The sequence below is a fragment of the Sus scrofa genome, chromosome 15 (assembly GCF_054392235.1).
Source record: "Sus scrofa isolate SSC_HxYL_T2T_F1_AM1 chromosome 15, Sscrofa_HxYL_maternal_Yorkshire_Landrace_v2.0, whole genome shotgun sequence".
NCBI lineage: Eukaryota > Metazoa > Chordata > Mammalia > Artiodactyla > Suidae > Sus > Sus scrofa.
Genome location: NC_139397.1, coordinates 39122086 through 39150020, shown reverse-complemented (window position 1 = coordinate 39150020; position 27935 = coordinate 39122086). Strand labels below are relative to the sequence as shown.

Below are 27935 nucleotides of genomic sequence, written 5' to 3'. Positions count from 1 at the left end.
TGATTTTTAGTTTTCAGAGGAGCCTCCACACTGTTTTCCACAGTGGCTGCACCAACTTACATTCCCACTGTAACCCTTTTCTTCATAACCTCTCTAGCATTTATAATTTATAGACTTTTTTTTTTTTTGGCTGCACCTGCAGTATGTGGGAGTTCCTGGGCCAGGGATCAAACCTGTGCCATAGCAGCAACCTGAGCCACAGCAGTGACGACAGATCTTTAACTGGCTGAGCCACATGGGAACTGCTGTTATTTGTAGACTTTTTAATGATGGCCATTCTGACCAGTGTGAGATGGTACTTCACTGTAGTTCTGATTTGCATTCCTTTAATAATTAGTGATGCTGAGCATCTTTTCATGTCCCTACTGGCCATCTGTATGTCATCTTCAGTGAGTCTTCGCCCTGTTTTCTGTCTTTTTTCTTTTTGGCTATACCCTCAGCATATGGAAGTTCCCAGGCCAAGGACTTAATCAGAGCTGCAGCTTCAACCCACACCATAGCCATGGCAACACCAGATCTTTAACCCACGCACCACAGAGGTAATTCCTAGTGTCATGCCTTATATTTAAGTGTTTAAAACCATTTTAAGTTTATTTTTGTGTACGGTGTGTTCTAATTTCACTGATTTACATGTGTCTGGTCAGCTTTCCTAACACCAACTGCTGAAGAGGTTATCTTTTCTCCACTGCCTCTTTGCTCAATTTTTTTTTTTTCTTTTTTAGGGGCACACTTGTGGCATAATGGAAGTTCCCAGGCTAGGTGCTGAATTGGAGCTTCAGTCACCAGCCCACATCACAGCCACAGCAATGCCAGATCTGAGCCACATCTGCAACCTATACCACAGCTCACAGCAACACTGGATCCTTAACCCACTGAGCAAGGCCAGGGATCAAACCTGCATCCTCATAGTTACCAAATTTGTTTCCTCTGAGCCACGACAGGAACTTCATTTTGTGGCATTTTTATTTGACCTTGCTCCACTCCCTCCCTACACAGTTTTGGAGCAAACATCAGCCAGGTTCCCAAATCCCTCCCTCAAACCAGAAGGAACAAAGCAAACTTATCTTCAACATTCTCAGCTCCTGGAGGCTGCCTGAAGAACTGCTCTCTGTTCTACCTCTCAGAGCTCAGGTGGGGAAGATGCCAGTACTACTTGGGTAAACTGCAGAAGGCCTATAGACCTGCAGATGCCTGGAACAAGAGATTATAGTAGAAATACATATAAAAGATCAGCTGAGGTCCTGAGGAGAAGATTCTGGGGTAAGATTTTTTAGGAATTTAAGACCTTTAAAAGCAACTGTATATATGAGGGAACCGAAAAAGTCATATGGAGATTTGGCAAGTGGAATGCCCAGAAAAGGCCTAACACCAAAAGCCCTCACACTGTGCTGATCCAAACCTCCAGAGCACACTCAGCTTATTAGTTAAGGACTGGTCTGGTAGACACAAAATCAGTCTGCCAACAGGGAGCAGTGATAGCTTTATCAATTTTCAATGAAAAATTACAGAGCATAAAAAAACAAAAAGTAAGAGAACATGACCCATTCAAAGGAAAGAAATAAAGTGGTAGAAACCAGCCCTAGAGAAGCACAGGCGATGGACTTACTAAAGACTAAAACCAACTGTCCTAAATATGTTTCAAGAGCTCAAAGAAAATACAAAGAGGAAAAAAAAAAAGGGAAACATAAACAAAATTAGAGTATCAACAATAAGAAATTATAAAAAGGAACTGAACAATTTCCAGAGCTGAAAAATAAAGGGGTTCAACAGAAGACTTGAGCAAAAAGACAAATCAGCAAACTTAAATATAGAACATTTGAAATTACGAAGGCTGAAGAACAAAAAGAAAATATAATGAAGAAAAGTAAACAGACCCTAAGGAACTCATGGGACACCATCAAGCAGACTGACAGATCATTATAAACATTACAGAAATCTGAGAAGAGGAGGGAGTAAAAGGGACACAGAGGTTATCTGAAGAACTAATGGCTCCGAACTTTCCAAATGCGATAAAAGATGAATCTACAAATCCAAGGAGTTCAATAAATTATAAGTAGGATACACCCAGGCAGATCTACACCAAGACAGAGTATAATCAAACTGTTGAAAGACAGAATCTTGAAAGCAGCTAAAGAAATATCAATCACAGAGATCCTCAAAAAGATTATCAATAGGAACTATGGAGGACACAAGGCAGTGGGATAAAATATTAAAAGTGCTAAAAGAAAAAGATAATAACCAAGAATTCTATATCCACCAAGAGCTAAGGAAGTTCATTACAATTAGTATTGCCCTAAAAGAAATGCTAAAAAGAAGTTCTTCAGGTTGAAACAAAACAAAACAAAAAAAACACTAGACAGTCTATGATATAAAGATGTAAAGACCTTCAGTAAAGGTAAATACATAGGCAAATATAAAAACCTATATTACTACAAGATTACTCTGTTCATTTTCTAAAGAACATAATACAAATTCACAAAAAAATTAAAAATTTATATTAAAGGGAACACAAGGTTCAAAAATGTAATTTGTGACACTGGCAATAAACAGGGATGAATAGAGCTGTAGAGGCGTAGAGTTTTTGTATGTGAATGAAGTTAAGTTGGTTCCAGTTCAAAACAAACATTACTTTAGGATGTTATATGAAACTTCATGGTACACACACACACACACACACACACACACACACACACACACACTCTCTCTCTCTCAACAGAACAGAATACAGATAAAAAGAAGTGATGGAGGAGTGGCGTTGTCTCTGTGGCAGTATGGGTTTGATCCCCAGCCTGGCCCAGTGGGTTAAGGATCTGGCAGTGCCACAACTGTGGCATAGCTTGCAGCTGTGGCTTGGATTCGATTCCTGGCCTGGGAACTTCCATATGCTGTGGGTGCAGCCATATGAAAAAAAGTGATAGAGTTGGAGTTCCCTTGTGGCTCATTGGGTTAAGGATCCAGCACTGTCACTGCTGTGGCTCAAGTGCTTGCTGTGGTGCAGGTTGGGGCAAAACAAGCAAACAAACTATTAAACATAAAGAAAGAGTAATGGACAAAATGAGGGACAAAAAAATACAAAAATACAAAAAATAAAATCCATCCTTTCACTACCAGCAATTATTTATTTAGTTTTCTTTGGCCACACCTGCAGCATGCAGAAGTTCCTGGGCCAGGGATCGAATCCAAGCCAGGCAGTAACCCAAGCCATTGGAGTGACGATGTCAAGTTCTTAACCACTAGGCCACTAGGGAAATCCTATCAGTAATTATTTTATATGCAAAGTAATTAAATGTTACAATCAACAGGTGTAGACTGGCAGAAAGGATTAAAAAAGCATGATCCTCCCTTATGCTGCTACAAGAGATACATTTTAGATCTAAGGACACAACAAGTTGAATGTGAAGGGACAGAAAAAGATACTCCATGCAAACAGTAACTGGTAGAGAACTAGAGTGGCTATGTTAGTATCAGACAGAATAGACTGTTGTAAGAAACAAAGAAGAAAATTATATACTGAGGAAACGGTCACTTCATGAAAAAGATATAACAATTACAAATATACATACACCAAACATCAGAGCCCAAAAATATACGAAGCAAACTCATAGAACTGAAGAAAGAGACATGTTTTAGGAGTCCCTGTCGTGGCTCAGCGGTTAACGAATCCAACTAGGAACCATAAGGTCACAGGTTCAATCCCTGACCTTGCTCAGTGGGTTAAGGATCCAGCATTGCTGTGAGCTGTGGTGTAGGTTGCAGACGTGGCTCAGATCCTGCATTGCTGTGGCTCTGGCACAGGCTGGTGGCTACAGCTCCAATTAGACCCCTAGCCTGGGAACCTCCATATGCTGCAGGTACAGCCCTAGAAAAGGCAAAAAAAGAAAGAAAGAAAAAGACATACTTTAAATAATAACAATAGATTCAATACTCTACTTTCAATAGTAGAGGACTTGAACAACATTATGATGAATTAGACCTAAAAGATGTATACAGAATGCTGCACCCCAAAACATAATACATAGCCTCAAGTTCACATGGAATGTTCTCCAGGACAGACCCTATGTTAGGCCACCAAAAAAAGTCTTAATAAACTTAATAGGATTGAAATCAAAAGCAGAAATGAAATCTAGAAAAGTCACAAATATGTAGAAACTACAAAGCAAACGCTTAAAGAACCGATGAGTCGAAGAAGAAATCATAAGGGAAATTAGAAAATAGCCCAACAGGATCAGCAGCATCTCTGCAATGCTGGGACACAGGTTCAATCCCAGGCCTTGCTCAGTGGATTAAGGATCCATGAGCTGTAGTGTAGGTTGCATATGTGGCTCGGATCCGGTGTTGCCATGGCTGTGGCGTAGGCCAGCACCTGCAGCTCTGATTTGACCCTTAGCCTGAGAACTTCTATATGCCACAGGTGCACCCCTAAAATGCAAAAAAGAAAGTACAGATATAATGTATATGTATAACTGATTTACTGCGCGTACACTTGACAGTAACACAACTTTCTAAGTCAAATACACACCAATAAAACTTATTTAAAAAAAATTAAAACATCTTGGAGTTCCCTGGTGGCTCAGTATGTTAAGTATCCAGTGTTGTCTCTGCAGCAGCTCTGGTTACAGTTGTGCCTTGGTTTTGATCCCTGGCCCAGGAACTTCCACATGCCGAGAGCATGGCTAAAAAAATTTTCTTTTCTTGGAGTTTCTGACATGGCGCAGCAGAAACGAAATCTGACTAGGAACCATGAGGTTGCAGGTTCAATCCCTGGCCTCGCTCAGTGGGTTAAGGATCTGGTGTTGCTGTGAGCTGTGGTGTGTAGGCTGGCAGCTATAGCTCTGATTGGACCCCTAGCCTGGGAACCTCCATATGGCATGGGTGCGGCCCTGAAGGGCCTAAAGGCATATGGAGGTTCCCAGGCTAGGGGTCCAATCAGAGCTACAGCTGCCACCCTACACCACAGCCAGGATACGGTCAGATTCATAACTTCCTGAGCCACAATGGAAACTCCCTCCCAAATTTTTTCAAACATCTCCTGGATGAACCTGGAGGATGTTATGTTAGTTGAAATAATCCATAGAAAACATAAATAATGCAAAAAAGAAAAAGATAAATAATGCATGATTTTACCTGTATGAGGTATCTAAAATAGCAAAATTCATAAGCATATAATAAAATAGAGGTTGCAGGGTGGGGGGACTGGCAGGTGGCAAAAAAGGAGCATTATTATTCAATGGATATAAAGTTTCAGTTATGCTAGATGATTAAACTCTAGAGAGCTGCTGTACAGCATAGTGCCTATATTTATTAATATGGTATTATGTACTTATAATTTTGTTAAGAAGGTGGGTATCATGTTAAGTATTCATACCACCACCAAAAAAAAAAAAAAAAAAAAAAAAGAGAGAGAGGGGGACACAAGGAATTGGGGAGGTGTTGGCTATGTCTATTATCTATTGTGGTGACGGTACCATCAATGCTTGCATTATGGCCAAACTCATAAAATTGTACATATTAAATATGAGCAGTTTTTTAAAAATCAACTATACCTCAATAAAACTATTAAATTTTTTTTTGGTCTTTTTGCCTTTTCTAGGGCTGCTCCCACAGCACATGGACGTTCCCAGGCTAGGGGTCTAATTGGAGTTGTAGCTGCAGGCCTGCACCACAGCTCACAGCAATGCCAGATCCTTAACCCACTGAGAAAGACCAGGGATCAAACCCACAACCTCATGGTAGGTTGCAGACGTGGCTCGGATCCCGTGTTGCTGTGGCTGTGGTGTAGGCCAGTGGTTACAGCTCCGATTCGATGCCTAGCCTGGGAACCTCCATATGCTGCAGGAGCGGCCCTAGAAAAGACAAAAAAACCCCAAAAAAACAAAAATAAAAATAAACTAAAAAAAAGGCGTTCCCTTCGTGGCTCAGTGGAAAACCTATCTGACTATCATCCATGAGGACTCAGGTTTGATCACTGGTCCTGCTCAGTAGGTTAAGGATCTAGCATTGCCGTGAGCTGTGATGTAGGTCGCCAGATGCGGCTTGGATCTGTCGTTGCCATGGCTGTGGTGTAGGCCAGCAGCTACAGCTCTGATCCGGCCTCTAGCCTGAGAACCCTCATGTGCTGTAGGTGCAGCCCTTAAAAAAAAAATGAAAATCTTGATTTCATAATGGTACTTTCAATCCCAGTTCCACACCAGAGGCTTCATTCTTGACTTAGCCCTTTCCATATTTGCAGGAGCCCAAAGGACATTACATGGGGCAGTTGTTGGTGGAGGGAGGCAGGTCTAATAGCAGCTCAGCACGGTGTTATAATTTTTCCTTCACCACTGCTTTACCTTTGTTTTACATAGTTTTATGTGTTGTATTCCCATTTAGTTCTTTATACTTAAAAAAAATGTGTTGAAACTTTCCCTTTTGCAGATTATTTTTAAAGTATGTTGTTTCACCTCCAAATGTTTGGAGATTTTTCTGTTGTCTTTCTGTTATTACTTTCTAAGTTGCTTCCATTATGGCAAAGAACATATAGTTTATATGATTTTAATTCTTTTAAATGTGTAGAGATTTATTTTGTGGCCCAGGATATGGCCTATGTCTATCTTGGTGAATATTCCCTGAGTGCTTGGAAAAAATGTGTAATCTGCGTTAATGGGTGGGCATCGTGTGTGTGTGTGTGTGTGTGTGTGTGTGTGTGTGTGAATTAACTTTGTACAATCACATGTTTTTTAAGGAGTTTAAGAGAAGGAAAAAATAGTCTTTTTTTGAGTAGTCTTTTAAACTTGCTCTCATATTTAACTCTTTCTAGTGTTCATCTTCTTGTTCTTAGTCTACTGGGTTCAAGTTACCTCATCTGATGTCACTTCTCACTCAGTCTGAAGAACTCGCCTTAGTATTTCTTATAAGGTAATTCTTGGGATGAATTCACTCAGTCTCTTTTTATCTGGAAATGTCTTATTTCACCTCCTATTTTACTTTATTTTGTATTTGTTTTTTGGCTGCCCAGCAGCATATGGAGTTTCTGGCCAAGGATCAGATCCAAGCCTAAGTTGCGACCTACACCACAGCTGTAGCAGTGCTGGATCCTTAACCCACCGCCCTGAGTCAAGGATCGAATCTGTGTTCCAGTACTCCAGAGACACTACTGATTTGAACACCTCACCTTTTCTTTTTTTCTTTTTACAGCCATACCTGCAGCATGTGGAAGTTCCTGGGCCAAGGGTCTAATTGAAGCTGCAGCTGCCTGCCTACTCAATGCCGGATCCAAGTGGCATCTACAGTCTGTACTGCAGCTTCCAGTAATGCCGAGTCCTTAACCCACTGTCTTTTTGCCTTTTCTAGGGCCGCTCCCAGGCAAGGTGTCTAACTGGAGCTGTAGCCACCAGCCTACAGCAGAGCCACAGCAACGCGGGATCTGAGCTGCACCTGCAACCTATACCACAGCCCACAGCAACACCAGATCCTTAACCCACTGAGCAAGGGCAGGGATCGAACCCACAACCTCATGGTTCCTAGTCAGATTCGTTAACCACTGTTGCTCAACTTTTTTGTTTTGTTTTATGTTTGTCATTACACATACCATTCCACTTTCTTCTTTTTTTCTTTTTTGGCTGCACCTGTGGCAGCCTATGGAAGTTCCCAGGCCAGGGATAGAATCCGAGCCACTGCTGTGACCTATGCTACAACTGCAGCCACAGCAATGCCAGATCATTAATCTACTGTGCCAGGCCAGGGATCAAACTGGTGCCTCCACAGAGATAAGCTGGCTCATTAAACTTCACCACTGTACCTCCACTGCCTCACAGCTAGAATTCCCATTCTTCCCATACTTTCTCTGACTCTGTTATTTATGGTAGAAGTCAGTAGTTAATTGTATTTTTCCCCTCTAAGAAATGAGTTATTTTTCTCTTTCTGCTTTTACGATTTTATCTTTGGTTTTTTGCATTTGACTGTGTGTCTAGGTGTCGATCTCTTGATGTTTATTGGGTTTAGAGATAATTAAACTTCTTGGGTGTGCAGAGTCCTGTTTTTCATGAAATTTGGGAACGTTTCAGCCATTGTTTCTTCAAATATTTTCTATGTCCACTTTTTCCTTCTCCTTTCTTATGTGATACATGGCCTGCTTAATGTCTTATAAATCTCTGAAACTTTGTTCATTTTCCTTCAATCTTTTTTCTCTCTGTTCTTCAGATTAGATGATTACTGTTGATCTTTTTGTAGAAATTAATTCTTTTTTTGTTACCTCAGATTTACTGTTGAGTCCATCTGATACATTTTACATTTCGATATGGTATTTTTCAACTCTAGAATTTCTACTTTAGTTCTCTTTTTATAGTTTCTGTTTCTCTTTTGATATTTCCTATTGTGGAATAATTTTTGTTAGACTTTCCTTTAATTCTTTTAAATATATTTACAATAGTTGCTTTGAAGTCTATTCCAACATCTTGACCTACCCAGAGTCACTTTCTATTGACAGCTTTTTTATTCTTGAGTACAGGTCACAATTTACTCTTTGCTTGTTTGGGTCACTTTTTTTTTTCTTTCTTTTTTTTTTTTTTTTGAGAACTAGACTATTAGAAAATGCATTGTAGGAACTCAAAATTGGGATTTTTTTTTTTAAACCAACTTGCTCTACTTGATCTGCGGAATACATTATTTCCATGCTTGTTTGGCTGCTATCGTATTTGCTTTGTTATTTTTGTTTGTTTTTCTTTTCTTTTTCTTTTTTTTTTTTTGCTTTTTATAGCCACACCCTCAACATATGGTGCTTTCCCAGGCTAGGGGTCCAATCAGAGCTACAGCTGCCGGCCACAGCCACAGCAGTGCCAGATCTGAGCCACATCTGCCACCTATACCACAGCTCATGGCAATGCCAGATCTTTATTTAACCCACTGAGCAAGGCCATGGATCGAACCTGCAACCACGATGGGAACTCCTTTCTGTTTGTATTTTTAAACCAGGCTTCCTGGGCGTTGCCCTTTGGCCATATAGTTTGGTAGTCAGTTAGTGATTGGGCAGAGCTGCCCTCAAATACCTCAAGCCCATAAGGCTTTGACCATCTTCTGGTGGATGTATGTGAATTAGAAAGCACAAATTTAAGGCAATATCCAAATGTACCTTAAATTTTACTTTGTACCTGGCCCTCTTGGGTTTCTTCCATCTGCACATGCCCACAGTTTCCTAGTCAGCCAAGAATTGTCAAGAGTCCATATAGCACTTCTGCAGCTCTCATTTTAAAGATCTTCCCTAAGAAGTTCCTGCTGTGGCACAACAGTATTGATGGCGTCTTGGGAGCATTAGGATCATAGGTTTGATCCCTGGCCTGGCACAGTGGGTTAAGGATCTGGCACTGCCAAAGCTGTGGTTTAGGTTGCAACTGCAGCTCAGATCTGATCCCTGGCCTGGGAATTCCGTATGCTGTGGGGCAGCCAAAAATGAAAACAAAAAACAAAAAACAAGATCTTCCCTAAATTTTTAGCTGGTCTGCCCCCAAATGAGATACTTTCCTCCTCCTCCTAGCAAAGCTACTGGTTTTCCTCATTCTTTTTTTTTAAATTAAAAAAGTTTTTTGGCTACACCCATGGCATGTGGAAGTTCCCAGGCCAGGTATTGGACCTGCACCACAGTAGCAACCCAAGCTCCGGCAGTGACAATGCCAGATCCTTAACTCGCCACCAAAAAAACCTCCTTTCCCATTGATTTTTACCCTATGTTTTTCCTTTTATTGACGGTGTCATTCGATGTGGGCTTTTTATCTTTTATACTAAATGAAGTCAGCCCCTCTAACAGAGTTGGTGTATTTCAAGGCCAGTTCTGCTCTGTTGAATGTTCTTTTTTTTTTTTTTTTTTCCTTTTTTTGTCTTTTTGTCTGTTGTTGTTGCTATTTCTTAGGCCGCTCCCACGGCATATGGAGGTTCCCAGGCTAGGGGTTGAATTGGAGCTGTAGCCACCGGCCTACGCCAGAGCCACAGCAACGCGGGATCCGTGCCGCGTCTGCAACCTACACCACAGCTCGCGGCAGCGCCAGATCGTTAACCCAATGAGCAAGGGCAGGGACCGAACCCGCAACCTCATGGTTCCTAGTCGGATTCGTTAACCACTGCGCCACCACGGGAACTCCCTGTTGAATGTTCTTAGGCAGCCCAAGCTGGCCTAGTGTTGGGAATTTGCTGACTCTCACTGCTTTACCTGAAGTTCTGGTAGTTTTCCATGAATAAGTACTTCTCAATTTGTTGTTTATCTTTTGGCAACTTCCAAATCCCTGAAATAGTTATTTTTGGCAATTCGTCCAGTTTTATTCATATTTTTGGGAGGAAGGATTTGCTGACTTCTTTATTCTGCATTAGTTGGAAGTCCAAGTTCTCTTTATTCTGTCTTCAGAATGTACCTTGAATCCATCTTTTTCTTCTCCATCTTCCCTGCTACCATATTATTCTAAATGCTTTTATATATCATTATCTCCTGGACTTTAATCTTATGACTAGTTTTTGCTCCATCCGTTCCTTTTACAGTTCATTCTTTTCTTTAATTACTTTTTAGACTTACAGGGAACTTTTAGGTAGTTTAGAGGGTTCTTGTACTCTACCCAGTTTCCTGTTGTTAATGTCTTATATATTTGTCACAAGTAAGGAATCAATATTGATACATCATTATTGACTTAATTGTATACTTTATTCAGATTTCATTGCCCTTTCTCTTTTCCGGGATTCCATATAGGATGCTATACGTTATTACATTTGGGTTTTGATTGGTTTGGTTTGTTCTTTTTTGGGGGCTGACGGGAACTCAGGGAACGCCTTTTTAAAAAAATGTTTATTTGTTTTGCTTTTTAGGGCTGCACACAAGGCATATATGAAGGTTCCCAGGCTAGGGGTCAAACCAGAGCTACAGCTGCCGACCTACGCCACAGCCATAGCAACTTGGGATCCAAGCTGCGTCTGTGACCTACACCACAGCTCACGACAATGCTGGATCCTTAACCCACTGAGCAAGGCCAGGGATCAAGCCCTGAACCTCATGGACCCTAGTCAGATTAGTTTCCACCGTGCCCCAACAGGAACTCTGAAATCATGATTTTTAAATATGCAAAGAAACAAAGAGATGTACACAAAAACACACATTTACACCTATGTGTGTTTTACAGCTTTGTCTACAGACACCTGGAAGTTGGGACATTTTACAATGAGTATACCTGCTGAGTGTTGGTTTCTAAATACCCATCTCCACTAGAAGAAACAAGGATTCCTTGAAAATATGGGTTTATCACCATGTATGACTCAGGTAACACCAAGGTGAGCCTGGAACATCTAACTGTGCCCAAAAAAAAGTATACAAAGAAACACGGAACATGTCAAAAGGTCACAGGATCCACCTTGAAGGTGCTCCTCCTAGCCAAATATGGGACAATTTGAGCTTCATAATAAATAATGATAGAGTACAACCCACTGAAAAAAAGAGGAATCCATAAGTCCACAGAGACGACATTAAAAACTGAATCAATAAATGGGAGAAAAGGAAGAAGCCTTTTCTTTGACATTCAAAGCATGGGTATTTGAATATAAACTAATAAGTAATAATATAATAAAATTATAAGATCATTATTTGCAAATCATCAATAGTAATAACTCAGCCAAGAAAATTCAATGAATGCTAAAGCTGGTATGGTAAAGTAATGAAGAATTGAAATGCTTGGTCTCAAAATACCTTCCCCCTAAATTTTCACTAATTATAAAGGAAAAACATACTTTTCTTTCTTTTTTTTTTTTTTTCTTTTGTCTTTTTGCCTTTTCTAGTGCCACTCCTGCGGCATATGGAGGTTCCCAGGCTAGGGGTCCAATCGGAGCTGCAGCTGCCAGCCTACCACCAGAGCCACAGTAATGCAGGATCAGAGCCGCGTCTGCGACCTACACCACAGCTCACGGTAACACCGGATCCTTATCCCACTGAGCAAGGCCAGGGATCGAACCCGCAACCTCATGGTTCCTAGTCGGATTCATTAACCACTGAGCCACAAAGGTAACTCTCTTCTTTTCTTTCTTCTTAAATTTTTTTTAATGGCTGCACTTTCAGCATATGGAAGTTCCCAGACCAGGGACTGAATCCAAGTCACAGCTGTGACCTGTGGCAATGCTGGATCCTTTAACCCATTGCACTGGGCAGGGGAATCAAACACTCGGCTCCACAGCGACCCAAGCTGTTACAGTCGGATTCTTAACCTGCTGAACCACAGCAGGAACTCCGAAAAGTACCTTTCTAAGTGTAGAAATTCAGCAGAAAGCTTAGTTAAGTGATCAATATTAAGATCACCAGTAATGGGCAAATTAAAATAATTTATAACTGAAAGGATGTGTTGAGAAGACCTTATCACGTCTGTCATATTCCTGACAAAAATATACAACCTACATTGAACCATAAGGAAGCATCACATAAACCTCAACTGAGGAATTTTTAAAAGTTAACTACTCCATAAAACTTCAAAACTGTCAAGATTGGAGTTCCCGTTGTGGCTCAGCAGTAACAAACCCTAGTAGTATCCATGAGGACGCAGGTTTGATCCCTGGCCTTGCTCAGGTTGTTAAGGATCCAGTGTTACCATGAGCTGTGGTGTAGGTCACCAGACGCGGATCAGATCCTGCCCTTGCTGCAGCTCTGGTGTAAGCCGGCAACTGTAGCTCTGATTCGACCCCTGGCTTGGGAACCTCCATATGCCGCGGGTGTGGCCCTAAAAAGACCAAAAAGCAAAAGAAGAGTTTGGTAATTCTTGGTAACCCGCAGCATATGGAGGTTCCCAGGCCAGGGGTCTAATCGGAGCTACAGCTGCCAGCCTACCCCACAGCCACAGGAACTCCGGGATGTGAGCCGCGTCTGTGACTTACACCACAGCTCACGGCAACGCCAGATCCTTAACCCACTGAGCAAGGCCAGGGATCGAACCCACAACTCCGTGGTTCCTAGTCGGGACTTGATTCTGCTAAGCCACGACGGGAACTCTCTCGTATCAACTTTTAAGAGTAATAGCCCCAAACCTGAAACTCAAATGTCCATCACTAGGTGAACAGTTAATTTATGGTGATAAAAAAGCAGAAAAGCAGATCATTTGGTTGCCTAGGGTCAATGAAATGAGGCACGATAGTGATGGGACAACAAAAGGGTATGAAGAAGCTTCTGAGTTCTGAGGATAGTGCATAAGTTCACTACCTTGACAGAAGATGGTTTCACAGTTATACACATAGATCACATTTTACCATACCACATACTTCAAATGCATGAGTCTCACTACCTTATAGATACTCCTTGGAGTTTGGGGGGTTTGTTTGGTCTTTTTAGGGCCAAACCAGCGGCATATGAAGGCTCCCAGACTAGGGGTTGGATCAGAGCCACAGCTGCCGGCCTGCACCACAGCCACAGCAATGCCCCGAGCTATGTCTGCAACCTACACCACAACTCACAGCAACACCAGACTCTTAACCCACTAAGCGAGGCCAGGGATCGAACCCATGTCCTCATGGGTTCATTAACCACTGAGCCAGGATGGGAACTCCCTCCTTGGTTTTTTGTTTTTTGCAGCATATGGAAGTTCCCAAGCTAGGGATTGAATAGGAGCTGTAGCTACAGGCCATGGCAACTCAGGATCCGAGCCATATCTGTGACTTACACTACAGCTTGCTCATGGAAATGCCAGATCCCCAACCCAATGAGCAGGGCCAGGGATTGAACCGGTACTCTCATGAATACTAGTTGAGTTCTTAACCCACTAGTTGAGTTCTTAACCCACTAAGCCACAACTGGAACTCCAGATACTCCTTGCTTTTGATTTTTAAAATTGTTACACAAGGCTAGTAGCCCTTTCTCTATCAGACTACAAAGGAATTCTGACTCTAAAAAATAAAATAAGGAAGTTCACATTGTGGTCAGTAGGTTACACACCCCACTAGTATCCATGAGGATTTGGGTTTGATGCCTGACCTCACTCAATGAATTAAGGATCCGGTGTTGCCAAGAGCCGTGGTATAGGTTGCAGATGCAGCTCAGATCTGACCTCTAGCCTGGAAACGTAGGTGCGGGCCTAAAAAAAAGGATAAAAAATTAAATCTGCCATCACTTGACAGATACAACCCAATTTCAAATATTTGAAAATTCTGAAGACAATTTCAAAGGAGTATTTCCCTAATAATATTGGTTCCTTCTGGTAAGAAGAACTGGGCAGCAGGGGTAGGAGACTTTCACTGTGTTATCTTTCATAGTTTCTGAACTTTGTATTATATTATGTTCTCATAACCAAAAGAAATTCAAATTTAAAGAGAACTTTAAAAGTGTTCCCCACACATCTTAAGTATTGACATAAGTAATAAAAAACAATATTCTCTTAGAATGATTAAAGAATACACTTGCAGCTTGGTTAATTCTTAATAATAACTTAGTAGCCCTAGCTCTAATGTAATTTGTAATAGGTTGAAGGATCATCCTAACACAGAGTGTTAATCACTTGTAAATAGGCAAATCGCTTGCACTTCCTCAGAAAGACCAAGAAAAATCTAATTTCCATCTAGTGGTCCCTGTTGTCATGATAATCATCATCTTTAGGAGGTATTTTCTTCCTTTCTGTTATCAGGTTCTAAAGATTCTTTAGTTAATAAAATGTTTTATCAATTCTTGAACTGACATTTCAAAAGAATACGTAGTTTATCTGGCAAATCAAATTTGAGTTCTCATATTTTCTTGGGAAGCAGAGTATTGCAACAGAATGTTTTAGAGTCACAGAGGGAAGTGAGTTCAAAACTCTGGCCATTTTGTACAAATAACAAATACTGGAGAGGCTGTGGAGAAAAGGGAACCTTCCTACACTGCTGCTGGGAACATACACTGGAACTACTACTATAGAAAACAGTACGGAGATTCCTCAGAAAACTAAATACAGAACTACCATATGATCCAGCAATTATCCAGCAATTCCATGCTTGGATATACATCCAGACAAAACTACAATTCAAAAAGATATATGCACCCCTATATTCATTGCAGTACTATTCACAATAGCCAATACATGAAAACAACCTAAATATCCATCAACAGATGAATGGATTAAGAAGAAGTGGTACACACACACACACACACACACACACACACACACACACACAATGGAGTACTACTCAGCCATAAAAAGTATGAAATAATGGCATATGCAGCCCCACGGATGCAACTAGAAATTCTCACACTAAGTGAAGTCAGTCAGAAAGAAAGACAAGTACCATATGATATTACTTATACGTGGAACCTAAAATATGCCACAAATGACCCTATCTACAGAAGAGAAACAGATTGCCAGACATAGAGAACAGACTTGTGGCAGCTGGGGGGTGGGAGGCATGGGGGTGGGATGGACAGGGAGTTTGGGGTTAGTAGATGCAAACTATTACATTTAAAATGGATAAGCAACGAGGTCCTGCTGTATAGCACAGGGGACTATATCCATTCTCTTGTGATAGAACATGATGGAAGATAATATGAGAAAAAGAATGTATATATTATATATAATATATAAAAAATATGTATGTATAATACATATGTCTGACTGGATCACTTTGCTATACAGCAGAAATTGACAGAACACTGTAAATTAACTATACTTTAATAAAAAAAATTACAAACAGATTCTGGCCATTCTGAATACAACCAGAGTATCCAAGTAATTGTTTATGAAATTAATATATCAGAGATCATATTCCTGGTTTGCTTTACACACTGAATAAGACATAGGTATAGTGCCTAACACAAATGCTTGTCATAGAGATTCTAACTTAATAGGTGCTGGTTGCCTTCTCTTCCTCTAAACAGCTCAGAGCTAAAGGCAAACTAAACTCTAAAAAGACAATTCTATTTTATTTATTTTTTATTTTTTATCTTTTTAGGGCCACACCCATGGCATATGGAGCTTCTCAGGCTAGGGGTCTAATATTCTTCTCCTTTTTAAAGTATTGCACAGAAACAGCATATTTGTGATCTATAACATTACTTCTTACTCACCCACATTTTAACTCTCAATGGGTCATGCTCCCTATAAAAATTAAAATAGCAAGCACAGTAGATAAGAGGTCAGACTGTGGAGCCAAACCACCTGGGTATGAGATCCGCACATGCCATTCACTAGCTGTGTGATCTCAGGCAAATGACTCAACCTCTCTTTGCCTTACTTTCCTTATCTGTAATAGGAAACTGTGTATAGGTACAATAATCACCAGATTGCAATGGAAATTAAACAAGTTAATGTTTGTAAAGTGCTTATAATGAGCCCGGAATAATATAATAAGTACGTAAATGTTTGTTAAAATTAAATTGCTATATAAAGATTTGGGTTTTTTTTCTTTCTTTCTTAGTTCTTAAATCATATTGAGACTATTGGGAAATTCATTTTAAATGCCTGTAAATCTTAAATATCTTATTAAACAGATCTCAAAGGAGAACAGGGTAGCTATTAAATCAATACTCTATAACAAATTTAGGCTTTTTAAAAACTCTCAAATCACTGTTGGCTGATGTAGATAAGATATTTGTACCCTGGCTGCCATTCCCTATTTCTATCAGGTACTACGGAGAAAGTCCTCATAATTGGTTTACTAAAAATGTCACTCAAAATTCATTGACAATAATGATAATAACGGCTCTCAGTGCTTATTTCCTCATCTATAAAATGGGGACAGTAACTGTACCTATTTCATGTGATTATTATAAGGTTCAAATGAAGTACTGTTGTAAGGCACTTAAAATACCAGAGCATAGTGAACACTCGAAAGGAAAATAGTAAGAGCTAAGTTTATTTAAGTTCAGCTTTGGAACTGAGACAATCTTGTTCAAGATCCACTCTTATATGCTGCACTATATTGCCTTTCATTTGTTTATTTGTTCAACCAACATTGACCACATGCCTACTGTGTACTAACATGCTCACCTCATCAATGTATGGATTTTAAAAATGACAAAATGCCAAATTCTAAAATAATAATGTCTTGGAGTTCTCCTCATGGCACAATGGTTAACGAATCCGACTAGGAACCACGAGGTTGCGGGTTCCATCCCTGGCCTTGCTCATAGGGTTAAAGGATCTGGCATTGCCATGAGCTGTGGTGTAGGTGGCAGACACAGCTTGGATCTGGGGTTGCTGTGGCTCTGGCATAGGCCAGCAGCTACAGCTCTGATTAGACCCCTAGCCTGGGAAACTCCATATGCCGTGGGTGTGGCCCTAAAAAGACAAAAGACAAAATTAAATTAACATAACATAAAATAAAATATTAATGTCTTTTTAAAATTATAAAATCTATCCAAAGCTTAAAAAGTAAGCAAATTCATATACCTTATACTGGTATAATGCAATCACAGCTAGGCAAAATAGGATTATGTTGTGCATACTTTTTTGTGCTGTTAGGATTCAAACACCTTCTACTGCCTATCATATAAATCAAAACTGCCAAATAATATCAAACACGGTATTTCTCAGTCAGAACTCTGAAGTCAGTATATACTGCCAAAATCTCAAACGTCAATATAAAACCCCAAGGCCAGTGAATTTTCATCAAATCAATTGCCATAATCCCTTTCTTTTCATGCTTTGTGAAAAAGGTTCTATGTATACTTGGTTGTGTTCTAATTATACAGTAAGCTCCTGGAGGGCAAGAAATATTACTTACATATCTTTATATCTCCCACAGAACCTAAAAGCATTTTGTAAATAGCTAGGCCATTAACAAATATCTTAAACCTCCAATTTGAATTTCCTTACAACCACGACATCACACAGCTGTTTTAGTCAACCCAATCTACCTCCACCTTCCTGGGTTTTGGCTTCTGTCCCATCCCCTGAATGCCCATTTCTCCCTCCTCTTTGGGAACTTTCACTCCTAACTCCATCTCAAAACAACCTATTCATGAACCTTTTCCAATAAACTTAATTGCCACTCCAAGCACTTTGTATCCTATTTCTCTCATTTCTGGGCAAGATCTCCTACACATCCAATTTGAAATGTCTTGGGAGTTCCCACTGTGGTGCAGGAAGGTTGGTTAAGAATCCAGCATTACTGCAGCTGTGGTTCAGAATTGATCACTGGCCAGGAACTTCCATGTGCTGTGGGTGCAACCATAAAAAAAATTAAAAAAAAAAAAAAGAAAAGAAAACGACATTTCTTAAAGTTTTGTCACCTGTGGCATTTATGAGGTTTTCATTAGGTTAAGCTGAACTCTTCATTCCTGTAAGATCAAAAGCGCTACTGCTTTCATTACTTAATTAAATATACCTTCAGGTTTTTTGTTTTTGTTTTTTTTTGTCTTTTTGCCTTTTCTAGGGCCACTCCCTCGGCATATGGGAATTCCCAGGCTAGGGGTCCAATCAGAGCTGTAGCTGATGGCCTACACCACAGCCACAGAAACGCGAGATCTGAGCCGGGTCTGCGACCTACACCACAGCTCACGGCAACGCCAGATCCTTAACCCACTGAGCAAGGCCAGGGATCAAACCCGAAACCTCATGGTTCCTAGTCGGATTCGTTAACCAAAGCACCACGACGGGAACTCCTACCTTCAGGTTTTGAATGTTACTACTACTTACACTTTCACATTTAGTATTATTTTACATGTTATAACATGTATCATATTCCCATGGTACTTTGTACATATTTCACTGTATCATACTCATTTCACATATGTAGGATAAATCATACATCCCAGTTTGCTAAGGAGAGTCCCAGTTTATTTTTATTTATTTATTAATTTTTTGTCTTTCTGCCATTTCTTGGGCCCCTCCCATAGCATATGGAGGTTCCCAGGGCAAGGGTCGAATCGGAGCTGTAACCACTGGCCTACACCAGAGCCACAGCAACCCGGGATCCAAGTCTGCAACCTACACCACAGCTCACGGTGATGCTGGATCCCCAACCCATTGAGCAAGGCCGGGGATCGAACCCACAACCCCATGATTCCTAGTCAGATTCGTTAACCACTGAGCCACGACGGGAACTCTAGTCCCAGTTTATTTTTGATGCTCCGAGATAATTTTTTTTTTTTTTTTTGTCTTTTCAGGGCCACACCCATGGCATATGGAGGTTCCCATGTTAGGAGTTGAACTGGAGCTGTAGCTGCCAGCCTACACCACAGCCACAGCAACGCCAGATCCAAGCCACATCTATGACCTATACCACAGCTCAGGGCAACTCTGGATCCTTAACCAATTGAGCTAGGCCAGGGATCAAACCTGCGTCCTCATGGATACTAGTCAGATTTGTTTCCACTGAGCCACGATGGAACTCCCAAGATAATTATTAAAACAGCTTCTTCTCACTTTCAAAAGCAGCCCAGTCTGTATAACAAATTATGAGGTCACCCTAATATGTCTGTCTCCCCTGACCAGAATGGAGCATTATGATTACAGGAACAATAATTAATTTATTTATCTTCAGTGGTGATACAGAAAAGGTAATCAAATATTTTAGTAATAATTATACACACAAACAACTAAAAGAAATTTATTAAAGGCTTATTTTACTGATCCCTTTGACATTCCTAAGATCTTCATTAATCATTCAGTGAATACAAAAATTAAAATAGATGGGAGTTCCTGTTGTGGCTCAGTATAACAAACCCCTCTAATATCCATGAGGATGCAGGTTCCATCCCTGGCTTCACTCAGTGGGTTAAAGACCTGTCTTTGCCACAAGCTGTAGGATGAAGATGAGGCTCAGATCCTACGTTGCTATGGCTTGGTACAGGCTGGCAGCTGCAACTCTTCCAATTCGACCCCTAGCCTGGGAACCTCCATATGCTGTGGGTGCAGCCCTAAAAAAGGCAAAAAAAAACAGAAATAAAAAGAAAAGCTACTGTGAATACCTCCATCCAAAAGACAATTTTATACTAACAACAAAACTAAAATATTACTATAATAAAACATCCGGTACAATCTTTTAGGTCTGATTATATGGCAGAAAACAGAATGGAATAACATCTTAAAATTGCTGAGGAGGGAGTTCACTTGTGGTGCAGTAGGTTAAGGATTCGGCATTGTCACTGCAGTGGCTCAGGTCACTGCTGTGGCATGGGTTCAGTCCCTGGCCTGTGAACCTCCACATGCCACAGGTGTGGCCAAAGGAAAAAAAAAAAAAAAAACAATGCTTAGAGGGAAGTAAGTGCTAATCCAGATTTTCATTCACAACTAAAACATCAATCAAGAACAAGAGCTAGGAGTTCCTGCTCTGGTGCAGCGGGTTAAGAATCCATCTGCAGCAGTTCAGTTTGCTAAAAAGGCATGGGTTCAATCTTTGGCCTGGCACAGTGGGTTAAAGAATCCAGCATTGCTGCAGCTGTGGTGTGGGTCACAGCTGCAGCCTGAATTCAGTCTCTGGCCTGGGAACTTCCATATGCTACAAGTGCAGCCATTTAAAAAAAAAAAAAAGGGCTAAATATTTTCAACAAACAAAAATCCTAATTTACCACCAACAGACCTTTAGTCAAGGAACTTCTGAAGGATATACTTCATGAAGAAGGAACGTGATTTCAGAACAAAAGCTAACAAGAAATTGGTAAACGTGGTGAAGTTAAATAAATACGAATTGTATAAAAAGAATAAAATGCTTAATAATGTCCTGAAAAGAACAAGGTAGAATTATAATACTGAACGACTATAACAAAAGGAGTGATTCATCCATAGTGGCCTTCTTCTGGAAACTTGTCTCTTCTACCACCACACCTCCAACCACCCACTTAATTACTAACTGATATCAAATTAGCTCAGTGTTGTCCCACACCATAAATGATAGTCCAGAGGTGGGCAACCAGTCCAAGCAGGAACAAACACAATCTTTAGAAACTACAAATAGATTACAAAAGCAAAGAGCAGGAGTCAACAGGTATACAGTTGTGTTCATGAAGCACCACATGCCTTGTTGATGCCTCCTACTATTGTCTGAAATGCTTCCTTCCGCTTTTCTACTTGTCTAAACCATCTTTGAAGGACCCAGCTTAAGCCTTCCCATCCCCCTCACCTGGCCATCCTTCCTTCTATAAATGAAACGAAGTGGAAAATAATTAACCTCTGTGGACTCTCAGTGTACCAGGAATTTCACATACACTACCACTTAACCTTAACTACACTGGAATGACAGCACTTGCGGTCTCTACACTCAGCACAGCAGTTATTTTCTTAAAGGATACTGCCCTACTTAACAGCTTCCTAAACATTCTATATGTTTACATGTGTTCTCTGTCACCAGAATATAACATTCTCAAATATAAGAACTATGTCTTCCATGTCATTCTTACTCCCATTCATCTTCTCTACTCCTCCCCTCTCATTTCGAAATATTTCTCAATCCCTTCTATCACTACCACAACTACTACTATTAATAGAAGCTACTCTTTATAATAGTTTGCATTGTGCTGACACTCTGCTAAATGCTTTGCAAACATTTCCCTTAATCCTTACAATAATCACATAAAGTAAAGATTATCTCCCATTTCACAGAGGAAGAAAAAGGCTCGTAGAATGTAAAGAACTTGCTCTCTCACAGTAAAATGAACCTAGATTTATAAAATACCACTGTGGACTCCCACACTATCACATCCCCACTTAGTTCCCCACTCCCACTCTCACCTGCTTTGGCAGCTAGGTTAAGCGCAGCTGGGCTAAGCTCAAACTACAATTCCCAGAATCCTCTTCCCATATGATTTCAGGTTAGAGTTAGTCAAACTGAAGATGCCAGAGGATTTCACCATGTCTCTGCTCTCCCCCATACTGTGTGTAGCTCTTCTTCCTGATTGCCAACCCTGCCAACCAAACAGCAACCTCAGGTCTACCACCAAAAGCTCGAATGAAGACCACAGAAGAGGTAGCAGCTTTCCATACACTTTCCACCAGCTCTACTGCGTGGTCCCACTCCAGCAGCTGGGCATAACTGGTTCCTCAGATTCACCCGCTCCTCAGAGGCAATTCACCTTCTCTGACTTGCCTACTACACCCCAGCTTCAGGGAGGCTGATTAGGGACTTCTTTGATCTCCCAACTGCCCCTTACAGACTCTGATTTCTGAGTTTCCCCCACAACTCTGTAAGGCCTTCCTCCTTTCATAAACGCTTAATTCCATAACACCGTAGCAGTTCCGCTTCTGTGACTAAACTCTAACGAATGCAACTACCCAAGCCTTCCCCCCGTCTACTGACGAAGAAATCTCTGCAACTTTCCCTTCTCAGATCTTCCTGCACAACCAAATCTAGACCACTCAGTCCTTTCATTACCTCCAACCAAGCCTTCTTTTATCAGTTCTGAGCTGCCCATCTTTGGAAACAAGCTGAAGTGTCCTTCATTCTATAAAGAAGCCATATCTCCCAATTGATCTTCCCATTTGCAAAAGAGCAAGATTTAAATGAGAGAAAACACTAGAGTGGGTATCAGATTAACAAATGCTAACACTAATTTAACTAAGAACAAAATAAGCTAAGAACATTTAAGTATTTCTGTGCTTTGGTTACAGATGTGAAAATGGAGAAAGAAAGAATAAGAATACAGAAAGATTCTGAGAAAAGATTTTGCTGATGCATGGTTTGTCCTAAATGTTTTTTCCATTGGGAAGTGGGAAGCTTCATTTTTTTTTCTTATCCAAATATATCTATAAATTATTTTTAAATTTCTAGTGGGCATAAAAAACTTCATGTACAATTTTTCCAATACTATTTTTTTTTCTTTTTCAAAAAAGATCTTTCGCACCTTTTTGGCTAAAGTAGTTTCAAAAATGAATTTCACTGGTCTTGGTTCCCCATTCATAATATAATAATTTAGTTCTTCTCTGTTATTTTCTAGCAGTTAATGCTTACTATTCTAGATTTTGTCACTAAACTGTCCCATGGGTGAGTCTGATTTCTATCACATATGTCCTGAATTTACTCATTAACTCTTTCTTTCTTCCTTCCTCCCTTTCTTTCTTATCTTTTAGGGCCACACGCTTGGCATATGGAGGTTCCCAGGCTAGGGGCTGAATCGGAGCTGTAGTTGCCAGCCTACACCACAGCCACGACAATGACAGATCCAAGCCGCATCTGCGACCTACACCACAGCTCACGGCAACATCGGATATTTAACCCACTGAGCGAGGCCAGGGATCAAAGCTGCATCCTCATGGTCACTAGTAAGATTCATTTCCGCTGAGCCATGACAGGAACTCCTTACTCATTAAGTCTTTCAACAAGTATTTACCGAAATCAAGCGCAGTTCAACACAAGATATCTGGCTATAAAATATCTTTAAGTAGAAGATCTCACTCTAATAAATTAATCACATTTAAAAAGAGCTATTTATCTTCCAAAATGCTGCCCTATAACAAATCTTCCCTGGACTGTTGTTATCTTAACAACCTTCGAATCAAGAAAACTTAAATCTCTTTTGACTCTTCATTATTTTCTATTATGTGGTGGGTTTCACAGAATCACACAGCCTATGTCCTTAAGAAATTAACTAGGGCAACTTACCAAATTCAAAAATGTTGAAGTCACTTTATCACCGTCTATTTCTAATGAATGGCATATTTAAGTCTGAACTCAGCTTCCTAGTTACCACCAGTGTTCAACAAACAGTATGGAATACATTTTGGAGTTTGTGGTGCTCACTTAAGGAACAGTCTTAACAAACTCCTTAGGTACATCCCTAAATAAACTCTAACCCTAACTAATCTACTCTTTCTCAAATCATAGAGCAAGATTTATGCAAGATTTATGTTTGGAGGTGAAATCAACAGAATGGAGCCAGATACTGCTCACAGACTTGATGGTTAATCTTGCACCACCTCTTTATCAACACTAAAGCTGAGCTACCTTCTACTTCTTTCCTTTTATTATAATGCATAAACAAATCAGAAAATTTGTAAATATTGTTTGACTTATTGTTCTTATACACTATGTGATACCATAAAATAGAACTAATTTTAAGAAGGAGTCAAAAGGGTACTTAAAAATGTCTAAACTGATTTAAAAATACGGTAAAGCCATCACACATATCATGATATTAATCCCTCCTTAAACTGAATCAAGGATATTGGTCTCATTCCTTTATCATATTCAAACAAACAAAATATGTTGGGTTAAAACTCCACAAATATCTTTAACATGTAGCCAAGTCAGTCAAATTTGGAGTAATCACTAACTTACCAAATAAAGATAATGAAGTATCTTCAAGTCACAAATCTAAAACAAAATAAGTTGTGAACATTTAACTATCATTAAATAGAAACAATTAAAAACTGACTTCACCTTAGACTTCAGATCTGCTCTCAGGCTGACAAAAATAGTAAGTATTGTCTCACATTTTCCCACTGGCTCCTATTAATAATTTTCAAAAACCTTTCCACGCCTTGCCTCTGTGGTAGAGCTGTTCACAAATACTTGATTTTTTTCCTGAGCATTTGGAAATATTGAACTTGCCCACCCTGTTCAACTCAGGTAGGCATCAACCATCTTTTAGGAAACTTAGGATACTTTAAAAGGAGGTCAATTCCCATAAACACTTGGAAACAGGCATTGTGCTAGGTGTTGCGGCACCAATATCAAAAAACACTGCCGCTATCCTTGCAGAGCTAACTTCCCAGTGGAGGACACAGAGATGAGAGCAGTGCAGGGTGATGAGTGGGTGGTAGTAGAGGCAGGTCCTGAGTGCTCGAGGGAGCCCAATTTGCAAATTATCAAAAGAATATGGATAAAATCATATCTTAAACTATTATTTTAATTTGTCATTATTAATTGTTAAAGTCCACAATAAACAACTAACTGCACAAGTAAGGGAAAAATTACCTCTAGGAAAACCCCCCAAGGTTTATAGACTACACAGTGCTTTCAAAATTTATGGCACTATGAATCTCAAGCAAAACACTCTTGAGTACATATAAGAAAGGCAGGGAGCTAGTTACAGGAGGAACTCCAAAGAATTCTATCACCATCCTCCTGACAAAGTATGTATAACAACAACAACAAAAAAGCAAGCAATAAGAGTTAAGTAACAACAAAGGCGACAATACAAGAGATGTTAAAAGCAAATATGTGATTAACACTGAGAAATGCAGTCAGCCAATGTTCCCAATAAATTAATTCCAGGGATATCCTAAAGACAAACTATAGACATGTTTCTTATAAACGTCTGTGTGTATGGAGAGATACACATCACACAAATAAGGGAAAAGTTTTTTAAATTTCCATATATACAGTTCATTCTGATTTAATTTAATTTATTTATTTGGTCTTTTTAGGGCTGCACCAGAGGCATATGGAAGTTCCCAGGCTAGGGGTGGAATTGGAGCTGTAGCAACTGGCCTATACCACAGCCACAGCAATGCTGGATCTAGCCTCCTCGTCTGTGACCTATGCCACAGTTCATGGCAACACGGAATCCCTAACCCACTGATCGAGGCCAGGGATCGAACTAGCCTCTTCATGGGTATTAGCTGGGTTCGTTACAATAAAATCCCATTCTGATTTTATAAAAGAGATGTGTAAAAAAACTTTAAATTTGTTTCGTGAATTAAATCATATTTTTAATAAGACAATGTGCTACTTAAGTCAGTCCTACTATGAACCCTTCTTTAAAACAATCACCTACTAAATGTCAGTTAATTCAATGGGAAATATATTCAATTTTACATTATACATATCTGATTTACTTCTATTTGGCTTAATTAAAATGATTTGTCTTTTTTTTTCTTTCTTTTTTTTTTTTTTTTGGTCTTTCCTAGGGCTGCTCCCGCAGCATGTGGAGGTTCCCAGGCTAGGGGTCTAATCAGAGCTGTAGCCACCGGCCTACGCCAGAGCCACAGCAACATGAGATCCGAGCCGCGTCTGTGAACTACACCACAGCTCACGGCAACACTAAATCCTTAACCCACTGAGCAAGCCAGGGATCGAACCCAAAACCTCATGGTTCCTAGTCGGATTCATTAACCACTATGCCACCAAGGGAACTCCAAAACAATTTGTCTTTAAATTTAACTGACACACCCCATTATCAGAAATTCACAGATATTTACTAACTTAATCATGGTATGAGAACCCAGAATGAAATTAAAAATCTTTTTTTTTTTTTTTTTGTCTTTTTAGGGCCGCACCCGCAGCACATGAAGGCTCCCAGGCTAGGGGGTCTAATCGCAGCTGTTGTTGCCGGGCTACGCCAGGGCCACAGCAACTCAGGATCAAGCCGCGTCTGCGACCTACACCACAGCTCACAGCAACGCAGGATCCTGAACCCACTGAGTGAGGCCAGGGGTCGAACCCGAAACCTCATGGTTCCCAGTCAGATTCGTTAACCACTGCGCCATGAGGGGAACTCCAAAAAAATCATAATTCTTGAACTTCACAGAATGGAAGAATCAGTACTAGTGTTCAGATCTTCTGACACTCAGTCAAGTGCTCCTTTGCATAACGCCAGGAAATAAAGTTTCCTCAAAACATTTTTTAGTAAAGCCATTCTTCTATTATATTTCTGGATATTCTGGTACAACAAATATTGGCTAAGAAAACTGACAAGACACATATTCCTTAAGAGAGAGTACAGGAAAACACAGGCATTGAATTTTTCCCATTTTTTTCAAGACAGGTTTCTTTTTATTCATAACAGGAGATACCCTGAATTCATAATTTAAAATCTTTAAAATCTTCAAAATCAGAACCTAGATCCAAAGAATATTTTTACTACTTCTGTGTTTTGTTACTATCTATACACCCAACAAATGATTGTTAAAGTTGAAATCCAAAAGTTAGCTTGACAAGGGTCCGAAGAAGATGCAGAAATAGATACAACTATTAGGTGAAAGATTTCTGGTGAACAGACTAGCACTACAGAGCTAATTTATCATGCCAGACGACTTAACAATTACAGTGGGAAAATATACCTCACCCCCATAACCAAATGAGCAAACTCAATATCACAAATAATAGGACTTGATAATACATGTCCACTGATAGGAAGCAATATAAAGTACATAGCAACACTCACTAGTTATTCTTGCCCAAAATATTTAATTTGAAATTAATCAATCCTCTAAACCTTAGCTTACAGTTAGCTAATACAGGTGGAAATATGTGAATTTGCTAAATGATACATGAGGGGGAAAAATCAGACAAATTAAGAACGTGACATTTTGAAAGACAACTGGCTTGATTTCTTTTAAAAAAAATCAATACCATTTTAAAAGGAGGAGATGAGGCTGTTCTGATTAGAAGAGATCAAAGAGACTTAACCACCAAACGCAGTGAATAAACCTCGATGGGATCCTGGTTTGATGGAGTTGGGTATAAGAAGTCATAAAAGACCTTTCAGGACAAATGGGAGCTTTAAACATGGATGGATATTAGATTATATTAAGAAATTATCAATAAGAAACTGTTAACTAATTATCAATTAAAAAAAACATTAACTAGGGAGTTCCTGTCATGGCTCAGTAGAAACGAATCTGACTAGTATCCATGAGGACACAGAGTTCGATCCCTGGCCTTGCTCAGTAGGTTAAGGATCTGGCATTGCTGTGAGCTGTGGTGCAGGTCACAGAGGCAGCTCAGATGGGGCACTGCTATGGCTGTGGCATAGGCCAGTGACTATAGCTCCAATTCAACCGCTAGCCTGGGAACCTCCATGTGCTGCTGGTGCGGCCCTAAACACACACACACACACAGACACACACACACGAAAATTAACTTAAAGAAGTTAATAATAATATTCTGTCTATATAAGAAAATGTCCTTATTTTGGAGATGCAAGCTGACATTTTTAGGGGTAATGTCTACAGCTTAGTTTCAAGTGGTATGGCCAAAAATAACATACACATATTTACAGATAAAGCAAATATGGCAAGATGTCAACAAATGAATCTAGAGGATTATTATATGGATGCTCACTATCACCAACTTCCTGTGTGCTTGAGATTGTTTCATAACAAAAAGTT

At 39.9% G+C, this 27935-nt stretch overlaps 2 protein-coding genes across 3 annotated transcripts in view; one reads left to right on the top strand and one right to left on the bottom strand.

The window, feature by feature from the left end:
- MAP3K2 (mitogen-activated protein kinase kinase kinase 2) overlaps positions 1-27935 on the bottom strand; it is a 90856-nt gene that overhangs the window by 60730 nt on the left and 2191 nt on the right. The gene's annotated exons all lie outside the window — the stretch shown is intronic.
- The window catches only part of LOC110257077 (uncharacterized), a 28357-nt gene continuing 11678 nt past the window's right edge, over positions 11257-27935 (top strand). The window contains exon 1 of the mRNA XM_084998495.1: positions 11257-11269. Within this exon, the coding sequence (XP_084854621.1) occupies positions 11257-11269 (13 nt within the window). The remainder of the gene's footprint in view (positions 11270-27935) is intronic.